Source organism: Balaenoptera acutorostrata, chromosome 2 (genome assembly GCF_949987535.1).
Source record: "Balaenoptera acutorostrata chromosome 2, mBalAcu1.1, whole genome shotgun sequence".
NCBI lineage: Eukaryota > Metazoa > Chordata > Mammalia > Artiodactyla > Balaenopteridae > Balaenoptera > Balaenoptera acutorostrata.
Genome location: NC_080065.1, coordinates 37,118,946 through 37,141,518, shown reverse-complemented (window position 1 = coordinate 37,141,518; position 22,573 = coordinate 37,118,946). Strand labels below are relative to the sequence as shown.

The 22,573-nt window shown below is 36.4% G+C and overlaps 1 protein-coding gene across 1 annotated transcript in view; it reads right to left on the bottom strand.

Moving 5' to 3' along the window:
- C7 (complement C7) overlaps positions 1 to 22,573 on the bottom strand; it is a 56,328-nt gene that overhangs the window by 31,022 nt on the left and 2,733 nt on the right. The window contains exons 2-7 of the mRNA XM_007192152.3: positions 19,579 to 19,634; positions 17,705 to 17,780; positions 14,286 to 14,427; positions 12,255 to 12,402; positions 11,110 to 11,248; positions 1,390 to 1,560 (exon numbers count right to left, since the gene is read on the bottom strand). Coding sequence (XP_007192214.1) covers positions 1,390 to 1,560; positions 11,110 to 11,248; positions 12,255 to 12,402; positions 14,286 to 14,427; positions 17,705 to 17,780; positions 19,579 to 19,634 — 732 coding nt within the window. The remainder of the gene's footprint in view (positions 1 to 1,389; positions 1,561 to 11,109; positions 11,249 to 12,254; positions 12,403 to 14,285; positions 14,428 to 17,704; positions 17,781 to 19,578; positions 19,635 to 22,573) is intronic.

The window sequence follows — 22,573 nt, the reverse complement described above, 5'->3', positions numbered from 1 at the left end:
TCCCTGGTGGCGCAGTGGTTGAGAGTCTGCCTGCCAATGCAGGGCACACGGGTTCGAGCCCTGGTCTGGGAAGATCCCACATGCCGCGGAGCAACTAGGCCCGTGAGCCACAACTACTGAGCCTGCGCGTCTGGAGACTGTGCTCTGCAACAAGAGAGGCCGCGATAGTGAGAGGCCCGCGCACCGCGATGAAGAGTGGCCCCTGCTTGCCACAACTGGAGAAAGCCCTCGCACAGAAACGAAGACCCAAAGCAGCCAAAAATAAATAAATAAATTAATTAATTAAAAAAAAAAAAAGAAATAACATCTGAGTGATGACATGGTAATTGGTTTTATACACGACTTTTAAAACCCCCAAGACCAAGTTGTTATGCCCTCCTCAACTAGAAAAAAAGATTCAACATTGTTAACTGCTAAATAATCTCACAAACAGGGATATAATATCCCTAGAGTCCACATCATAACAATGACTTATAGGTAAGGTGACCATATAATTTATCTCCCATACTGGAGTATTTACAGGGTAAGCTACTTTATAATGAGGTCTTTTAAACTCTTCCTAAGCATCTTTTCATGATGTCCAAGACAGAGCTACCTTACACCAAATCCTCACTTATGTGAACAATATAATATGGGTATAATAAATGTTTTTACAGCTCATATTTCCACAATCAACTTCTTAGTCATAAAACAAACAAAATTATATTCCTTTATACCTCGCTTATGTGATTTATTAATCAAGTTACTGACTTTAAGAATGAGATGAATTATGTATATTATGAATGATGATCAGCCTGAAAAATTCTTCAGCAATAAGTGTAAATCAATTAGAACAATTCATTTCAACTGTTCAGGTTGCCTATGATGAAAGTTTTAGTATCTCAATACAACAGAGTATCTAAAATTAAGTCTTTTAACCTCCTCGGATGAAAATGTTGGTATCTCCAAAGTAGTAAAGTATTTTAACATCTTTTATTTTCATGCACCTTCTTTAAAAAACTCTAGTATTAGTGTTTCGGAAGCACATTTCATTGGATTTTTGAAATTGTATATAATACGTAAAATAGTAGCATCAGTAATCATGATTTAGAAATTTAGGCTAGTTTTAACTAGAAGATTTGAAAGTAATATGTTTTTTTTTTAGATTTTTAAATAAGAACAAATACTTCAATGAGAAAATAAAAAGTGTAAATAAATGTATTATCAAAGAGAATTAACAAGACAAAAACCATATCTTTTAAAGAAATATATTGGATTATCTCTTTGAAGAAGATACTGTGCCCTAATTAAAAAATGAAAGCTGATTCTTTTAGTAAATGCACTTCTGTTAATGTTAGAAATACCTAAACCAGTAAAATATGGAAAAGTTAACTAATATTTCATACTAACCTTTTCCTTATGGATTTCTTCCATATTTGAAGAGTAACTGTACGAAGAAGATGAAGAACTAAAAAAGAGGAAGCGTCCTTTACTAGATGATGAATGTTCTGTTGATGTATGTTTTACATAAGACCAGGTACTATTGTAAAATTCATAATTAAAATCATTATTTATTTTCACCTATAAAGAAAATGAAAAAGTTAGATCTCTGGGGCTTTGTTTTTGAAATGTTCTATGTGATCCAGTAGTGGATTTAAATTTCTAATTCTGTTCGACTTGAACAAATGTTAAGATTGGAATTGTTTTTCCTATGCTAGATGGTAGAAGAAAAAGTCATCCCAAACAAATTTAAAAACAGACAACAGGATAGTCACATGTGGTTGAGAAGGGACAGCTCCAGCATTCATGAAGACTACTATTTCTTTATCCTTTATTTTGTCCTAGATCAAGTGTCAAAATGAAATGCCCACAGAGGACTGGCAAGTAATATAAATGTTGGAAGCATCCAGTGGAAGGCGGGGTAATGAAGAAGTGAGCACACACCCTGTCTAAAAGGGTCTAAAAGGTACCCAACACTCAAATCCATCCGACAGTCCTATACATTACTACAGGTTCTAGCACTGACAGATATCTGATTTTTCGAGAAAAGAGATTTATCTGAATCTTCATGAAAAAATCTTTAGTTTTTTTAAAATCATAGGCAACTATCTTGCTAAAAATGTCAGTCACCAGGAGAATAAAACAACATGAAATATGACTCTCAGTCTGTTCTATATAAATATTCAAATCAGTAACTCTCCTTTCACAAGTATTTGTGTTTTTATTATATGTCCATACACATCTGTATTTGAGATCAAAGTATAAATAAACACAGAGAAAATTTAAATGATGAATATGATACATTTTAAAAATAAAGCTAAAATCTAAAAAAGAGTGGATATATGTATATGTATAACAGATTCACTTTGCTGTACACCTGAAATTAACACAACATTGTAAATCAACTATACCCCAATAAAAATTTTTTTAAAAAAAGCTAAAAAGAAAATAGAATATTATGCAGCCATCGTAAAGGATGAGTGTGAGGACAAATTGTTCATGTTAAATGAAAAAGCAAGTATAAATGTGATATTTACAAATTCTATTAACCACAAATATGCAAGTATATGCCCAAAAAAAGACTAGAAGGAAATTCAACAAAATGCCAGAAAATATTAAAAATACTTTCATCACTACCCATGTTAAAAATCAGGCATTCATGCTAGAAGCATGACAGAAGAGAAGAAAAAATAGATTTAACCATACCTTTTATTCCAACATTATTTTCATTATATTATGAAATTGGTTTGTTTAAAAGTCAAACGCAAAAATTCAGCTCAAGTCAAAATGAAGAATATATTATTATTCTTAACTACAAGAGGACATTATTATTATTATTATTATTATTGAATACAAAGAGGACATTACTTTAAAATGTACTAGAGATTTCTAGAGTCACTAGATAGTGTCTCAGTCCTATTTGGTTTTGGACAGACACAGAATTTAGTTTTTTCTCTCGAGAAAGAAAAGTTACCTACCTTCCTTTCAATGTAAAAAAAAAAAAAATTAGCCTATTTTTTTCTCTTCTTCAGATATACAATTCAAATACTTGATTCATGATTTATGCAGATAAGCCTCTTACAAACTTTAGTTCAGCGTCTCCTCACTCCCATGTACTCTACACATAGCCACAAGAATCCTTTCTCAAGGTAGTGTGATCTTAAATTTTCTTTAATACCCTCTTCCTTCCAGCTAAGATCCTGAAATTTCCCCAGACTGAGTCTTCCTCTGAAGTCACAAATTCAAACATCCTACACTCTGACATCTCTTACTCTTTTGAAACTCATTCTATTATTGCCATATCTATTATTCAACCTCATAGAGACAGCCTTTCAACTTACTTTCCCTTCTCTTTCCCTATCAGCACCTTCATTTTGTCACTTCCTTCATGTTGTAGTTAAGCTTCATGGTTCATGACTTATTATTCTCTTGCCAATTAACCTAACTCCTGCCAATGAACCTTGCCTAGGTATGTTCTGCCACCATATTTGCCAGGCAAAATTTCAACCTTTGTTCAGTGCTCGCAGCCAAGCACCTTAGCACTGCTACAGAAAAATCACACAACTATCGATTGGTGTTACTGTAAGTCCATTCATAATTTCCAACCTCAGTGGAATCCTCAATACATTCCAGCAACCCTAAATCTCTAGCCAATTCTTTCTCCCATTCCCTACAGTATCTATTTCAAAAGTTCTGCACTCATCTCAATCCCCCAATCTTACAATTATTTCCTTCACTCTCAGAAGATAAACTTAACCTCTTTCTTTACAAACACTCCCACTATCAGACAGAAACTTCTTACACTTCTGGCTAACAAATTTACAGACTTACAAATGTCTTCACTTCCTTTCCTGCGCAGGTGTTCCTCCTCCTGTCTAAGGCTAATTTCTCTGTCTTTTTTCTGTATTGCATTCCCTCTCACCTCTTCAAAGGACTAATTAAATTGATTGATTACTCCCTGTCTTACAGCTTCAACTTTTCTTTCTCTACTGGCTCATTCCTAGCAACGCTTATACATATTCTAACCCCACCTAAGTGCAGTGTGCTGCAAGGGCTCTGAGCCACACTTCTAGGGTTCAGACCCCATAGTTGTCATCTACTACCTCTGTGATTGTAGGTAAATTACTCAGCATTCTTTGCCTCAGTTTCCTCATCTGTAAAAATAGTAGATGACAGTACCTACATACTTAGGTTATTATTTTAAAAAATGTTCTATTTAAAGCACTTGAAACGGTGCTCAGTATATAAAAGGTTCTTAATATATGTGAGCTACTTTTATTATCATTCAGATTATTTTCTGTTAAAGTAGATTTAGAAATCTCAGATATCTAGACACATACCAACAGAGGAAGCAGAGGATCAGATAACTAAGCATTAGTTAAAATTGCCTTTAGAATACGTTTTTGTTATTCATTTGATATACATATAGGATCTTGCTTTAAAAACGATAATGCAGTATACTAAGTGAACTAAATCAGAGAAAGACAAACATCATATATCACTTATATGCGGAATCTAAAAAAAGGATACAAATGAACTTGTTTACAAAACAGAAACAGAGAGGACTCAAATCAATAAAATCAGAAATGAAAAAGGAGAAGTTACAACAGACACCACAGAAATACAAAGCATCCTAAGAGACTACTACAAGCAACTTTATGCCAATAAAATGGACAACCTGGAAGAAATGGACAAATTCTTAGAAAGGTATAACCTTCCAAGACTGAACCAGGAAGAAACAGAAAATATGAACAGACCAATCACAAGTAATGAAATTGAAACTGTGATTAAAAATCTTCCAACAAACAAAAGTCCAGGACCAGATGGCTTCACAGGTGAATTCTATCAAACATTTAGAGAAGAGCTAACACCTATCCTTCTCAAACTCTTCCAAAAAATTGCAGAGGAAGGAACACTCCCAAACTCATTCTATGAGGCCACCATCACCCTGATACCTAAACCAGACAAAGACACTACAAAAAAAGAAAATTACAGACCAATCACTGTATCACTGATGAATATAGATGCAAAAATCCTCAACAAAATACTAGCAAACAGAATCCAACAACACATTCAAAGGATCATACACCATGATCAAGTGGGATCTATCCCAGGGATGCAAGGATTCTTCAAGATACGCAAATCAATCAATGTGATACACCATATTAACAAATTGAAGAATAAAAACCATATGATCATCTCAATAGATGCAGAAAAAGCTTTTGACAAAATTCAACACCCATTTATGATAAAAACTCTCCAGAAAGTGGGCATAGAGGGAAACTACCTCAACATAATAAAGGCCATATATGACAAACCCACAGCAAACATCATTCTCAACGGTGAAAAACTGAAAGCATTTCCTCTAAGATCAGGAATGAGACAAGGATGTCCACTCTCACCACTATTATTCAACATAGTTCTGGAAGTCCTAGCCACGGCAATCAGAGAAGAAAAAGAAATAAAAGGAATACAAATTGGAAAAGAAGAAGTAAAACTGTCACTGTTTGCAGATGACATGATACTATACATAGAGAATCCTAAAACTGCCACCAGAAAACTGCTAGAGCTAATTAATGAATATGGTAAAGTTGCAGGATACAAAGTTAATGCACAGAAATCTCTTGCATTCCTATACACTAATGATGAAAAATCTGAAAGAGAAATTATGGAAACACTCCCATGTACCACTGCAACAAAAAGAATAAAATACCTAGGAATAAACCTACCTAGGGAGACAAAAGACCTGTATGCAGAAAACTATAAGACACTGATGAAAGAAATTAAAGATGATACAAACAGATGGAGAGATATACCATGTTCCTGGATTGGAAGAATCAATATTGTGAAAATGACTATACTACCCAAAGCAATATACAGATTCAATGCAATCCCTATCAAATTACCAATGGCATTTTTTACAGAGCTAGAACAAATCATCGTAAAATTTGTATGGAGACACAAAAGACCCCGAATAGCCAAAGCAGTCTTGAGGGAAAAAAACGGAGCTGGAGGAATCAGACTCCCTGACTTCAGACTATACTACAAAGCTATAGTAATCAAGACAATATGGTACTGGCACAAAAACAGAAACATAGATCAGTGGAACAAGATAGAAAGCCCAGAGATAAACCCACGCACCTATGGTCAACTAATCTATGACAAAGGAGGCAAAGATATACAATGGAGAAAAGACAGTCTCTTCAATAAGTGGTGCTGGGAAAACTGGACAGCTACATGTAAAAGAATGAAATTAGAACACTCCCTAACACCATACACAAAAATAAACTCAAAATGGATTAGAGACCTAAATATAAGACTGGACACTATAAAACTCTTAGAGGAAAACAGAGGAAGAACACTCTTTGACATAAATCACAGCAAGATCTTTTTTGATCCACCTCCTAGAGTAATGGAAATAAAAACAAAAATAAACAAATGGGACCTAATGAAACTTAAAAGCTTTTGCACAGCAAAGGAAACCATAAACAAGATGAAAAGACAACCCTCAGAATGGGAGAAAATATTTGCAAACGAATCAACGGACAAAGGATTAATCTCCGAAATTTATAAACAGCTCATTCAGCTCAATATTAAAGAAACAAATACCCCAATCCAAAAATGGGCAGAAGACCTAAATAGACATTTCTCCAAAGAAGACATACAGACGGCCACGAAGCACATGAAAAGATGCTGAACATCACTAATTATTAGAGAAACGCAAATCAAAACTACAATGAGGTATCACCTCACACCAGTTAGAATGGGCATCATCAGAAAATCTACAAACAACAAATGTTGGAGAGGGTGTGGAGATAAGGGTACCCTCTTGCACTGTTGGTGGGAATGTAAATTGATACAGCCACTATGGAGAACAATGTGGAGGTTCCTTAAAAAACTAAAAATAGAATTACCATATGACCCAGCAATCCCACTACTGGGCATATACCCAGAGAAAACCGTAATCCAAAAAGACACATGCACCCGAATATTCATTGCAGCACTATTTACAATAGCCAGGTCATGGAAGCAACCTAAATGCCCATCAACAGACGAATGGATAAAGAAGTTGTGGTACATATATACAATGGAATATTACTCAGCCATAAAAAGGAACAAAATTGAGTCATTTGGTGAGACGTGGATGGATCTAGAGACTGTCATACAGAGTGAAGTAAGTCAGAAAGAGAAAAACAAATATCGTATATTAACGCATGTATGTGGAACCTAGAAAAATGGTACAGATGAGCCGGTTTGCAGGGCAGAAGTTGAGACACAGATGTAGAGAACAGACATATGGACACCAAGGGGGGAAAACTGCGGTGGGGTGGCGATGGTGGTGTGCTGAATTGGGCGATTGGGATTGACATGTATACACTGATGTGTATAAAATTGATGACTAATAAGAACCTGCAGTATAAAAAAACAAGCAAACAAAACAACTAATACTAAACTTTCATTGGGTTATTTGTATGGAAATATGTTAATATAAATGTTTCAGACATTGCATGAAATTTCTAAAAATCTTATATGTTCTGGTATAATGTTATAAGTCATAATCCTAGTTATTACTTTAAAATATATATCTCAGAAATAACTAATTTTCTTGTCAACTGCATTATTATGAACTTTCATTAAATCTTTAACTGTGGTCAAAAAAAAAAAAAAAAGAAAGAAAGAAACAGACTCACAGACATAGAAAACAAACTTATGGTTACCAAAGGGGAAGGAGAGGGAAGGATAAATTAGGAGTTTGGGATTAGCAGATACAAACTACTATGTATAAAATAGATAAACAACAAGGTCCTACTGTATAGCACAGGGAACTATATTCAATATCTTGGAATAAACTGTAATGGAAAAGACTCTGAAAAAGAATATATATATCTGAATCACTTTGCTGTACATCAGAAACACAACATTGTAAATCAACTATACTTCAATAAAAAAATTTTTTTAATATAATGAATTACATTCAAGAGCAAAACAGGAGGATCCAGGAAGTTATTTTCTCCACCTTAATCTTTGCTCACTCCCATCTGCAACTCATTACATGCTGAGAATAAACAAGACAGTCTTTCAGCATCTCCCAGGCTAAGCTAAGCAGGGTGGCACCTTCCCAAAGTGACCGTGGAGCTGGAATGTGCTTATGTTTCAAAGGCTTCCTTGTGGTATGAAAAATATGAGCAAACAGAGAATGTGCATGGCATCAAAGTAAGTGGCTTACTCAATAAGAAACTGGGTTTGTCCTGGATAAACTACCATGCTGATTTCCAAAACAGAGATTAGAAGAGAGATTGACTGATTCTGTTTTATGTTTATTTACTAACATTTATGTTCCAACAAGCCAAAAGTCATGTTCCAGCTGTAGAGGCCTGAATCCCCAGTGGCTCCGCCTCTATTTGAACTGAGGAGGACGTTGACCGCCTCCATATTCGCACCTGGGTTTCCCGCTGCAGTGATTGACTCACTGCCTATTGCTTCCACCTCATTTCCCTCCGGCTGGGTCCTAAATAACAGGCTATAATTTCCCTCTACCTCTGACAAACACCTTCAAATTCGGCGACTGGCAAGGCATTTCAGATGTCAATCCAAAAACCAAGCCATGCTGTAGAAAATGAATGTCAGGATTATGCTGTTATTAAGTTATTTTTCTTCTTCAGAAGCTGCAGGTTTCCAGCATGTCTCCTTTCCAACCATGTCAGAAATTCTCTCCCTTATTATTCCTCTGTTCTGTAACTTTCTAAATTTGACTACATATATACACACACACACACACATATACACATATATATGCATATATATACATATATGCAATTCTCCCCCTTATAATTATGAAAGAATTATCAACACATCCTCCTAGTAATACGAGAAGAAAAAATTCTCTTTATATGCCTATCTCACATTCTCCCTTCTGGCCAAAGGGTAAATTACAATATATGTTTTTCACCAAGTAGAATTTAGAGTCAAAAAAGCGGTTAATACAATACATTGGGGGAGTAAAATATACTAGAAAAATGAAGGGCTGTGAAGTCTGACAGACTGGATCCAAGCTCTACTGCTTATTAATGTGGTGACTTGAAGCAAGTCTGCTGAAGTCCTCTGAGCCTCGATTTCTATATATATAAAACAGTAAAATATTACTTACCTTCCACAGATGTCGTGAGGACTAAAATTACACAAATTGCCTAAAATAGTGCAGATGCCACAGGAAATATTCAAAAATTGGTAGCTATGATTATTTTTCAAGTCAGTTCCACTTTCTACTTTCATGATTCAGTAACTCTTAAATGTAATTTAATTCCATTATAAGTTGGAGGTTGGTGGGTTTGCTCCTTATAATCAGAACTGCTTTCTGAAGATGACTAATTTTGGTAAACTAAAGCCCCTTCCTTCTGAATATCCTCATAGTTTTGGTTTACAAATTTGGGAGTAATCAGTAAGGAGGGCTGAACTGGAAATTTCTGAGCTCTGGGAAGATGGGAGGAAAGGAATGAGAGAGGAGATCTTGGAAGAGATGAGCAAGAAAGAGGCTAAAACAGGATGAGACCAGAAACTTCTTCTGGCTTAGGTTGTGGAAGGACAGACAATTTAAGATAGAGGATCTCAACTGTTTTTGTCGGACGCATTGGCACTATGAGGTAGATAATCTCTCCTCTATGTTCCCTCTAAATCTTCAGGAATTTCCCCTAAAGCCATTACTGTTTTGTGTGAGTAGATTTTGTGTTGAAATCAATAAACAGGATGAGTTTAGGTGTGTAGGATAGAAACAGCCTGCAAGAAGCAGAAGCCTGCAGAGGAAACCTTGAGACCATAAACAAAATTTTGAAGTCTGGCAATATGGTTGCTGGCAAGGATGTGGGGCACAGGCCACTCTTCCACACTGCTGCTGGGGTAGAGATTGGTCATATACAGGTTTTGGAAACTTTAGTAAAGTGTAACCTAAACATAGCCTACAAAGCAGCAATTCGAGTTCCAGGTGTCTGCACTAGAGAAGCTCTAGCTCATTTGTATGGAACTCATGCACAAGAATGTTCAAGGCATTTTCATAAGAAAAAAATAGCAACAGCAGTAAAAATGCCATCTACATCAGCATCAATAAACTTTAAAACTCTAATTTTGAGTGAAAGAACGATTCATAGAAGAATATATACTATATGATTTGTCTATATAAGTGGCAAAGAACAAGCAAAACTAAATCACAAAATTTTCTTTAGGGACAAAGACTTATGGGATAAACATATACAGAAAAACAAGGAAATGATTAATACAAAATATAAGATAGTGGTTGCATGGGCAGTACAGGTAGAGAAGATGTGACAGAGAGAGGTAGATAGGAGCCTTTAAGTCACTGGTAATATTCTATTTCTTGAGGTGGGTGGTATATAATACAAACAGGCATATATAGTCCTGTTTGTATTATTAGTTTTCTCCAAACTGCAAGTATATGTTATTCACAGCCTTTTGTACATATGAAATATTTCATAATTTTAAAAAAAAAGCATTTTTAAGTAAGGTGACACTGTGGCAGTGGTTAGGAGACTATCACAACCAGTCATGAGCAGGGCCTTAGGTTTTAACACCCACACAGGGACAGACCACAGGTTCTGGACCCACATGGAGTATGGAGTTCAAAATGAGACAATGGATATTTCAGCTTGAATGACACAAATTAAAAGTACCATTGCCTTATAACACAGACTTAAAGAATATATATTCTTAAATAGTGAATGTAACATAAAAGAAGAAGACTCACAGATATAGAGAACAAACTGGTGAAACGGGGGGGCAATATAGGGGTGAGGGAGTGGGAGGTACACACTACTGTGTGTAAGATAGGCTCAAGGATGTATTGTACAACACAGGGAATAGAGTCAATATTTTGCAGTAACTGTAAATGGAAAGTAAACTTTAAAAATTATATTTAAAAAAATTTTAAGAATAAAACATTTCTTAAAAAAAGAAAATGTATTCTTTTTAAGCCTATATAAGACATTTCTAAGAATTGACCACATATGAGGCCACAAGTAAATTCTCAACAAAATACCAAAAAAATCAATATCATATAAATAATGATCTCTGGCAACAATTCACAGATTAGAAAGAAATCAAATCAATGTCATTAAGTACCTGGAATGTATAGGAGAGGATATTTCCACTCAGTCTGTAGAAATCTCTCCCATCCCCGCTAAACACCTTTCTGCATTGACCACCAAAACTTTTAGTGTTGAGGACTTTGTTCCTAAACTGGCCTGTGAGCGCATTGTAACTGTTTTTAAAAAAATGAAAGAAGAAAAGGCTGTTAAAAACCAGAAATACCACTTGCTGAAACAGGCATCATTAGAGAACTCTAGATATTCTTGAAATACATTACAGTTAAACATCTCTGCGAGAACTCAAATAAAAAGCCTCCTAAAGCACACTATGCATTACCCAACTCCCCCTGCTTGCTATAATGGCTAAAACTAATAGCTGGGGAAACCCAACATCCTTTTAGCCTAAGAACATATTTAGGAAACACACAGCCCTTTTGTATCTATGGCAACAGCTGGTTTTGAATTGAATCTATAGATAAAACCAAACAATTAAGATTACTCTTGAAGAGAGAGAACTCTCTACAACGATTTACAACTAGTTGGCCTCTTAGCATGCTAACTGGTATACTCTTTAAAGTAATTTTACCATTTTTCCGTTAATGAATTTTATAGTAGTATAGAAAAATCACATCTAACTATCACTCTCAAAGAGATTATTTTAAAACCTTGAAACTTTAACTTGGGTCTGACCATAAAAGTTTTTCAGAATTCTTTTTAAAAAGGTTAAGAGGATTGCCTCAACTTCACTTGAAAGTTTAGGTGATTACTTTTCAGTCTGAGTGTTCCAACACACTTTCTCTCTTCTTCCGCTGCTCTCATTCTGTTGTCTCTTCATTCCCTTAAGTAGCCCCACATCATTGAATTAGTTCTCCCCCCTTCCCTCCCATAGCGGGACTGACTGGCCAGGTTTTCCCAGGTCTGAGGGGTTTCCTTAGATGCAGGACTTTCAGTGCCAAAACTGACAGTCCAGGGACAACTGGTCCCTCTGTGCTTTACCACATATACTTACAGGTATATAGATAGGAATTTTTAAATTGTTTCAGGATGTGGCAAAGAGCTCTAAGCAAAGTCTTGACTATTAGTTGATTTGTTATTAGACTTACCAAACCACAAACTAAAACACAACAAAATAAAAACTACAACCCATCGATGGGTACAGGAAGACACCCAACATCTTACCCATGTCCAGTAAGTTCTATGTTGGGAGGAGGTTTATCGAGGTCACAGGAAGGCCTGCTTTCTGAGTCCTCACATTTGTCCTCATCAGCACCGTCCTCTTCACAGTCAGAATCCCCGTTGCAAACCAAAGATCTGCTGATGCACTGACCTGAACACAAGAAAAGCCACCACACAAAAATAAAAGAGGTGAAAAGGAAAACGCTACCTGGGATCAAAAGATTTCACCCTGGACCCCCAACATAACACTGATACTCTAATGTGAGTTCGAGATAAACCCTCAGCGACCAGGGAAGGACTGCTGATTATTTTGGTCCTCATTTTTCAACATGCAAATTGATTCTGACCTTGGCTGGACACAAGATTGAAAATAGAACCTGAATTCAAATTCCAGGCTCTCACCCATAAACATCAAGCACTTTGTCTGAATTCTCCAAAATCACACAATGCCAATCATTGGGAAGACAGATTGACCTCCTGCCCTTCAACTTTCCATTTCTCTTCTGTAATCACTGACCAAGATGCCAAAGTGCTGTCTTTCTTGGTGATTTAGATATATATGCTTTGAGAGCATGGGAACTGGATTAAAAGATTGCAATTCAACATTTCTTTAGCACCTTCTCTGTTCAGGACACTCTTGGGTGTTGGGATACAAATATGAATAAAAAGGGTATTCACCAGGGTTTTCATATACTTTACAATCTAATAGGAAAGAGTATGAAGTTATATCATTACAATTCAGCAATGTAATTGTTGTGATAGATATAAGCCCAGGGTACCAGAAGCACGAGGAAGCACTAGAGAGTCCCAGATGATCTAGCCCCGGCCTCCCTCCTCAGAATTATATCCAACCATTCTCTTACTAGCTTCCTATGCCCTAGTCATACTGGATCATTTACATAAATCAAAGACCAACCTTTTTTGCCATCTCCACTGACTTTGCACCTACAGTTCTTCAAAAACCAAATCACACATTACCTCCTCTCAGAAACCACCCTTGCCCCACAAGCTACAATGTATGTCCTTCATCTGTGCCCTTATAGTATGCATGGCACAAAACTGTCCTGATGATAGCACATCCCACTATGCTGTCACTTGATCCAATGCAGCAAACATTTGTTGAGAGTCTACTATGTACCACACACTCCAGATGCAAAAATAAAAGAAATATAATCCACACCTTCAAGGAGTTCAGTCTACCAAAAGATATCCAGGGCAACAAATATTTCAGATTACAGATGATACAATGCACATAGAGAACACAGAAAGGTGATCTGTTAAATAGCTCTATCAGTTGGGCGTTTAGGGAAGGTCTCCCTAAGGCAGCGTCATCTGATTTGGGTTTTGAAAGTACAATAGGAGTTTGATAGGTATTGTTGAAAAACACGTCTAACACAGGAAATACTTATGTACTATTTTGCCCATAAAGCTTTAAGAATTTTGAGGGAAGAGGCTATGTGTTTCATTCTACATCTACAACCTTCATTTCTGTATCTGGAACATAACAAGAATAATAAATGTTTGCTAAAAGTTGTTGAATTAATCTTTCTGCACAAATGCAACATAGACAATAGGTCAAATATTATTCAATCCAAAACTGTTTCATTCCCCCATGCATAGAGATGACCCGTATTGCTCCTTGATTAACTAATTAGAGTTGCTTTTCTTGTAAACATAAAAATAATTTGGGCAGTAATATTGTTTTTGCCCAATTTCAGTCTTCATTCCAGACTCATTCTACATCTTCACCAAAAATGCAATGTCAAGAACTGCTTGGGTCTGTCAATAGCCATATTTCTTTTTCAAAGAAGCAAAGAGTATCCCCACCTTTATTACCAGATGACACCCATGCATTTAAAAGAATGATAGTTGAGTGTGCAACTAATATGCCAATAAAAATCCAACTGATTTGGGGGAAAATTAATTTATAGGCTAATATAAATGCAGTACAATTCAACAAATACATACTGAGCAAATTAAACAAATAGCATTTGAATTTACACTCTGCATGCCGAACCTATGGGAAGCAAATACCTGAAAAACACCTGAAACGTTCTCCACATCCCTCTTCTGTTGGACATCCTCGTGTAGGTTCACACGATTGTGGTTCAAAAGCACTTCCAACACAGGGATGGCCACCATACTGCCCATAAACAGCAACTGATCGCCTGCGAGTCTAAATACAAACCAAATAGCTTTTCAATATCTCCAGTTTCCTTTATCTGAGAAATAAAATCTGGAGTAAATTAATACAATTGGAGAAATAATGTTTGTAAAATTGTTCTGGTGTACTACAGAAGTAAAGCCTACAAAATCAATGCACCCAAAAACCCACTTGTCTTTGAGTCCAGTGACACTTGGGTTATTATTTATAGAGCACTCTCAGTTATATATTTGCTCTTAGGGTTGAATGAAAAAAAAAAATTAGTGAATCTTTAAGAAAGTATGCTGGATAGACCAGATCACAATACAGAATGACTAATTTTTTGCCAAAGCAATGTACCAAGAGCTAATTAGAAAAGGTGAAGTGAATTTTGCTGGAGAAAGAGTAAGCATATTGGGAAGGGAAGTTAAGATGAACAGGAGTAAGGGAAACCTTTAGAAAAGTGGTGGTAATTAATTTGAGTTGAACCTTAAGCCTTCTTCAGGAAGGCAAGGTGAGGCAAAACAATCCAGAGAGACATATGTGCTAACATGGAAGTCAAATTTACAAAACAGAAGCCTAAGTGGTCCACAGGTGAAGGTACATCTACAATGATACTTTACTGGACAACCAAAATTACTGACCTCTGAAATGGGAAAGATGTCAAAGGCCTATCTTAGGGTGGGGTGGGGTAGGAGGGGGTAGAAAAAATTTTGAGGAAATCTCTAAGGCAAATGAGAAAACTAATTCATCCTAAAATTCATTTACTCAATATGAAGACATGTATCTTATGTTTAAACAAAAAGAAAGATCTGCAAAATCCGTTTCCTCCCCAAAGGCAATCAAAGGTGCATCTTTTAAGCCTCTTCCTATACTCAACTCTTACCAGTTAATAAAAATGGACAAAATCTGAGATTCCAGAGAATTTAAACCTTGAGCAACAGTGAAGACTAGATATACCAACCAAAGTTGAATCTATTCATTCATCCTAAATTGGGACAAAGGGTCACAGATATGTAATTTGAACTCTGAGCATGTTTGCAACAGCCTGGGGCTTTCATTGCGTCTAAGCAGAGGAGTCATAGAGGAGTATGAGTGAGGAATGGAACTCAGTACAGTTTCTTAGTAAGTTTTTAGTTTCTGTATTTAATTGATGAAGACACCTCTTATATGTGGCTTAGTAACATCGTGCTTTTCTGAAGTTCCAAAGCATAGATTGCGTTGTCGTATAAGTAATGTTTTCCTTCTCCATAGACACCAGGATGACCTTGATGGCTGTCTGCTCTCAGGGTCTCATTCTCACCTGTCAAATTCTGATCTTATGACCCCTTTTTCATTTTCACTTGTCTTCTTCTGGATGAAAATTCTGTTTTTATAATCTAAGCATGATGACCTTCACTCAAAAAAATTACTCATGAAAAATACCTTCGGGCTTCCCTGGTGGCGCAGTGGTTGAGAATCTGCCTGCCAACGCAGGGGACACGGGTTCAAGCCCTGGTCTGGGAAGATCTCACATGCCACGGAGCAACTGGGCCCGTGAGCCACAACTACTGAGCCTGCGCGTCTGGAGCCTGTGCTCCGCAACAAGAGAGGCTGCAATAGTGAGAGGCCCGCGCACCGCAATGAAGAGTGGCCCCCGCTCGCCGCAACTAGAAAAAGCCCTTGCACAGAAACGAAGACCCAACACAGCTAAAAAAATAAATAAATAAATAAACAAATAAATTTAAAAAAAAAATACCTTCTATCTACCAAATCTATTTAATGTTCTTTCTTAACTTGTTTTTAAATTATAAAAATTTTTTCTGAAGTTGGTGTTTGTTTGACTTTTGTTTTGTTATTCATGTACCTGTTTGCCTGTAATCAGAGTTGTCATCTAATAATATATTTGCCAGAAACCAAATCCTAGTTACTTGTGTAACTTGTTTTGTAAATACCCCTCATGTAGATACTAAATGAATGCTGGAAAATGAGGCTAATGATGATGCTTCAAAACAGAAGTTATCTTCTATAATATGGTTTTGTTTTTTTAATAATTTTAAAATGATTTTAAATGCACATTTTTATCTAAACTGAACCACCTTTAAAATATTTTACAAATATCAAATCATGTTGTACACCTGAAACTAATATAATGTTATATGTCAATTGTATCTCAATACAAAAAAAAAAAAAAATTTAGCCATTCAAATGTTCAGAACCTTTGAAACCAACATTATATTTTTGGAATTTATCCTAAGATGATTATCAGAAAAAAGACATATCTATGTGCAAAAATGTTCACTAAAGTTTTATTCATAATCACAAAATATATAAATAACCTAAATCTCAAACAATAGGAAGTGGATAAATAAGATTGGTATATACATATAATGGAACATAATTCAGCTGTTAAAATTCATGCTGATAGTATAATGTTAAGTTAAAATAGAATACAAAATCATGATCAAATAATCCTATTTTAAAAACCATAAGCACATAGAAAGAAAATAAATTGAGGAAACACCCAAATGCCAGTAAATAGAACTCTTATTAAATTTTTTAAATGTACATTCATACAATAAAATGCCATGTAGCTATTCAAAAAGAATAAAGCAGATCTGTGCTTACATGGAAAAGAAAAGAAAAGAAAAGAAATTGAAAGAATAAATACTAAAATGCTGACATATTGGTTTCTTCTAAATGGTAGAATTATAAGTAGTGTTTTCTTTATTATATAGAAATAAACCATTTTATTTCATTTATAAAACAATAAATCATTTTCTCCAATGATTAATTTATAATAAGGGAAAAAAAACAGACATTTTTAGAAGTACTCTATAATCTCCCAGTCAAGTCTGGTATTTAATTTATATTACTTTTGTATTAAACTTTAAAAATGTTTGACTTTCCATGGTCATTCACTATTAGTTAGGTAAAACGAAGCAGCTATTTTGCTACTCTTTAGTGTTTGTTTCAAATGAAAAGAAAAGTTGAATTCAGTAAATATGAAATTTTGAATTATCTACTAACTTCATTTCACACTATTCTTATTTCTCTGATAGTGAAAGAGTTAGTGAGTTGCTTTTAGCGTCTCTCCTATGTATATTTCTAGGCTCAAATGTAAGATTTAGAAAAGTCCTGCAAGAAAAATGAGAATGCAGAAATTTTTTATTACAGTATTAAGTATGAAATAAGTCATACTTTTTCCCTTCAAAATTACTAATTACATTTTCAAAAAATAAAACAACATTCAAACTTTAATGTCATTGTGTCCACACCTAAGCTATTTCTACATATAAATAGTAAATACAAAGTTTTCACATGGTCCTACCTGAGTCTTGGTACAGCCATTGCATTCTGACCAAGGGGCATAGGAAGCCCACTGGCAATTGACTGGCGAGGAGGCACTGTCATAGTGTCAAATTGTCCATCATAAAGCCAACAGAAAGGTAGGAGAGAAGACAAAAAATTGGCAATAGTCAAAAATTGCTTCACGATTTTTTTCCTAAGAGTCACTAAGAGGATCCCAAAATATATAAAAATATATGTGGGAAGGACTCACTTTTTCAGAGATTTATTAAATATCATTTATGAAATATCTAGACTGTACCAGGCACTACTTAGACACTAGAGCTATAAACATAAAAGAGATAGGATACTGACAATTGGTAGAGGGGAGGATGAAGACACAGATGTGTAAACAAATAATCATAACACAATAATATAATCATGATCCCTTATACAGTATAGCTAATGAGATAGATTTCCTAACAGAATTGTGTGCAGTATAATGCGTTGTGGAAATACACATAAGAAAGTGTCCAAAGTTGGGAGGCTAAGTGAGAACATATAGAAGGAAGGTATTATGGCCTTTGACGGGATTTTGGACGATGAATTGAAGAGCTATACAGAAATTTAACTGAGAAACAACAAGCTCTAAAACGACCGTATGAGAAGTAGGAAACCAAAATCTGGCAAAGGCTAAATGGACGAGAATTTAGTTTTATGTGCTCCCCCTGTTTATTTAGGTCACTTCTCAAGCACACACCCAAGTACAGTAGGGTCAAGTTGAGCTCAAAGAATTCCACCCAAATAAAATACATGTGGAAAATGGCAAGTTGACTCTCTTACAATGCTTAACTCTGGCTGTGTCCAAGTGGTCATGTTGCTTAGTCCAAAGAGATTAAGGAAGCCTTACCTAAAACCACACTTCACAAGGGGTAGAGGAACCAGGACTCCTGATTTCTGGACTTTGAGTACATTCCTAATCTGGGAGACATCTCAGGTCAAGGTGATTCCTGCTTAGTTAAGCATAGCACTGCCAGGTGCTGCAGATGAAGAGTCCCGTTTGTGGCTCAGGTGCCCTTATGGGGCTAATCTTGCTAACCTGTAGTCTTGATATGGCATCAGTGATCCAAATACCTTAGTGTTTTTGACCTTTAAACAATCTGAACTTAATGCTCTGTGTCTATTTTGTCTCCCAGAGACAGGCAGAGGCCTTCCCCAAACACCGAGGCTTAGGAAGGGAAGCTCGCTTGGCCTCACTTCCTCTGTGCCCCCTGTCCAGTCCCCTCACAGAGCCCTTATCACACCTGCATTGAAATCAACTCTTTCAAGATCTCAATCACCCCCTCTACTCTCAGTACCATCTGGCTCCTCTGTGTCCCAGTCACTGGCACAACTCCAGACACATGTTCTGACAGTTCTATGAGGTAAACCGACCTGGTCCTCTCCCATCAGACAGTGAAAGCAAAGCAAGGCCGTGAGTAAATGACACTGGCTTTTTTCCAGGTCTCAAGAGCCAATAAACCTATTTTCTTTAAAAAAAACTCTCAACTTTTAAAATCCCAAAGACTATTTTGCAAAGATTACATTTAAAAATCAAATTCTGCTCTAAGATGTGTAAGTCAGCTGCCATTCCCTGAATTGCAGGTAAAACGATGATACTGGGAGAAGCAGGAAACCTTGAGGTGTTTATAGTCTTCAGGTTTCTTCCTTACAGGGAATAAAATAAAGTAAAATAAGAATAAGAATAAAACACACTTTCTCTATAATTGCCTTTTCTAAAAAAGGGAAAGAAAAAAAGTGTTGAAGGGTTAAACAAGCTCAGGCTGCAATGTAAAAATCAGACCATACTTAAGAATTTCCTTAAAATAAAAGAAATAATTGTTAATGATTTCCACACACAATCCAAAAAATTCTCACCTTGAAAAAACTTGGAACTCTCCTATAAATCCCACCAAGAAGAATAAACTTATTGCCTAGGAGGGGGAAAAAAAAAACAATAAAGCAATATTTTAGTTAGCATTGCTTTAATGAGTCAAAAGTGAATACATTTGTACAAGTCAAGATTTGTGAGTTGGGAATAGAAAGAGTGAAAGAACCATGGAGAAGCCTCGATGATTCTGCTTGACTTTTAAGTTTTCATTTTAAATAAAAATTTAATGCAATTCTCTTTTTTTTTAATTTTTTTGGCCGCATTGGGTCTTTTGTTGCTGCGCATGGGTTTTCTCTAGTTGTGGAGAGCAGGGGCTACTCTTCGTTGCGGTGCGCGGGCTTCTCATTGCGGTGACTTCTCTTGCTGCGGAGTGCGGGCTCTAGGCACGTGGGCTTCAGTAGTTGTGGCGCACGAGCTTAGTTGCTCCGTGGCATGTGGGATCTTCCCGGACCAGGGCTCGAACCCGTGTCCCCTGCATCGGCAGGCAGATTTTCAACTACTGCACCACCAGGGAAGTCTCTAATACATTTCTCTTGAGTTCACCTCCCACTATTCATTTCTGGAAAGACAACTAGGGGCTAGGTGATGTCATTGACAAATAAATTGAAAAGACTCCCTAGAGTTAAATGTTCATGAACATTTCTTTAGGGTCCCATCATCTTTTAATTCCTTACTCCACTCTCCTCTCTAACGTTGGTACCCATGAGGACACCAGAGAAGAGAAAGCCTGGAAAGAAGAACAGTTCCAAGGGCTGAGAAGCTAAAAGAGAAATAGCTTCCTAAATGGAAAAATCAAAAGTGGAGGTACATTCCTAGCCAGAGGTGCCGTGATGATCTTCACAATCCTTAGTTCTGCACGTGGTTCCTTCAGCCTTTAAAACACCACAGAGGCCCTTTATAATCACATTCATGTGATAGCAGCAGCCTAAATATTGAGCATCTGACAGGTTATGAAATTGTATGTGAAATGTGATTACATTTTGTTTGAAAATCAAATGTGTATTGAAAACAAATCTAGAAAGAAACATAACAAAGGAGAATAGTTCATTTCTGGTTGTGAAATCATAGGTGACTTCTATGATTTTATTTTCATTTCTATGTATTTTCCTACTTTGACAACTGAAGGTGAAAGGAAATACAATTCAAATCTGTACTGGAGACTCTTTAAGAATATCAAACACATTCAATTCATAACCCAGTAAAAAAAAGTCCTTAAATCATCTTACCTCACATTTTACCAGGCCAATGTTCTTTCTCTTCTCTTGATCTCCCCAAACCTCTTCTCTCTCAGGGTAGCTGTGGAATGGCTTCCCAACATTTTTTCCAGACCCTTCTACTCACCTTCCTAGATCACCCATCCTCTTATTAGGTATCTTTTTTTCAGTTGTAAAATCCTAGTTGCCTTCTTCTGCCTTTTACAGCCTTACAGATTTTTTAGCCTATAATCTGATTAACATAATCAAAAGGGCAGAGAGGTACCAACAGCTGTGGGCACCCTGGAAATGTGAACAATGGTGGGAGAGGCTATGGATACTTTTCTGATTTTTCAACAAACACGTGAAGCACATAATGGAAAGCAACACCTTTTAAACGTTGTTTTTTGTTTTTTTTTAAATATAAACTGCAGTGGGTTTTTTCTTTTCAACAATATATCTTTTTTTGTATTATGTAAACTCATTTTTCCTGCCCTTGGGCCAGCCTATCTCATAGCTTTATTAGTCACTCCCAGGCGTTCTGGAACAATCTAACAGTCAAATTGCAACGTATCATCCAATTTTAAATGTCTATCCTACTCCCAGGTCCTGCGGGAGGGGTGGGGTCCACTTCGAAATTCCTCTGCTTTATTCTCCTTCTTCTCTTCCCCACCTTCCCAAGATGCCTGTCTTCTTCAGAGTCAGAGCAGCAGGAGTGAGAGGGGTAAGAGCCAAAAGGATCTTGCTTGCCCGATGCAGCTGGAGTCTAGTGATGGTAAATCAGGGTGTGTTAGATGTTTGAATGCCAATTCTTTATCTCTCATGGTGTTTTTGTCATTGTTTGGATATCCCTCCTTTGGGAATCTACAACCACTGTTCTCTGGCACAAATGATTCGTCTCTTTGTTCAGCTCTCTTGAGTCTCACCAGTGCCTGCTTCCTGATGCTGTCTGCTGGGGTTGCTTCATCCTGCAGGCGTCTACCAGGCAGAGTCCCTGACAACCCAAGTCTGGCCCCTTTCTAAAGGTCCACATCTGGTCCATGGGATACCTGCACACATCCTTGTCCTGTCAAACTCTGGATGTCAGAATGTAACCAATACTGCTGTGTTGACTTACTTGCTAACCACAGGGCAGTGAACCAGCCTATGCCTTTAGATTTTCTCAAACGTGAGTAGGGTATCATTCCCTATACACCCTCATGCTCCAAGGGACACAATATTGCATACTTTTGAGGATGGAGATGGCCAAAGGGTCACCAAACAAATTTAGGGCTACTCTTTTGGTATTGCAATAATACTGCATTGAATGTACAATATCTCACTTTAAAATGTGAGGGTACTGAGCACCTATTATTATTGGCCTTTGACTCTCAGGCAAAACAGGCATCATGAAAAAATCCATTTTAACATTCTATTACATATTTTTTTTAATGTCAACGAAGTTTTAAGGGATATACTTTTTCATCAGAAAAGATAACTTTGCCACCATCCTCCTTGTATACATATTATAACCCATGAAGATCTGCTTATCACAAGTTCATGAGTTATACAAGCTGAATCTCTTAACCAAAAGAATGTCTTGAAAATTTGCTAGCTGGGTACCTGAAAATGAAGCAGTTATCATTCCTTGTCTTTGGAAAGAGTATCTCATCAAATGGACAAGAGAGAACAATTACAAATTAATAAACAAATTAATGACAGACATAGACATACAACTGAGTTAACTCTATAAAAGAATTGCTTCGTTGAAAAGATATCATATCTTTGCAGTGTGTAATGTAGCTAAGCT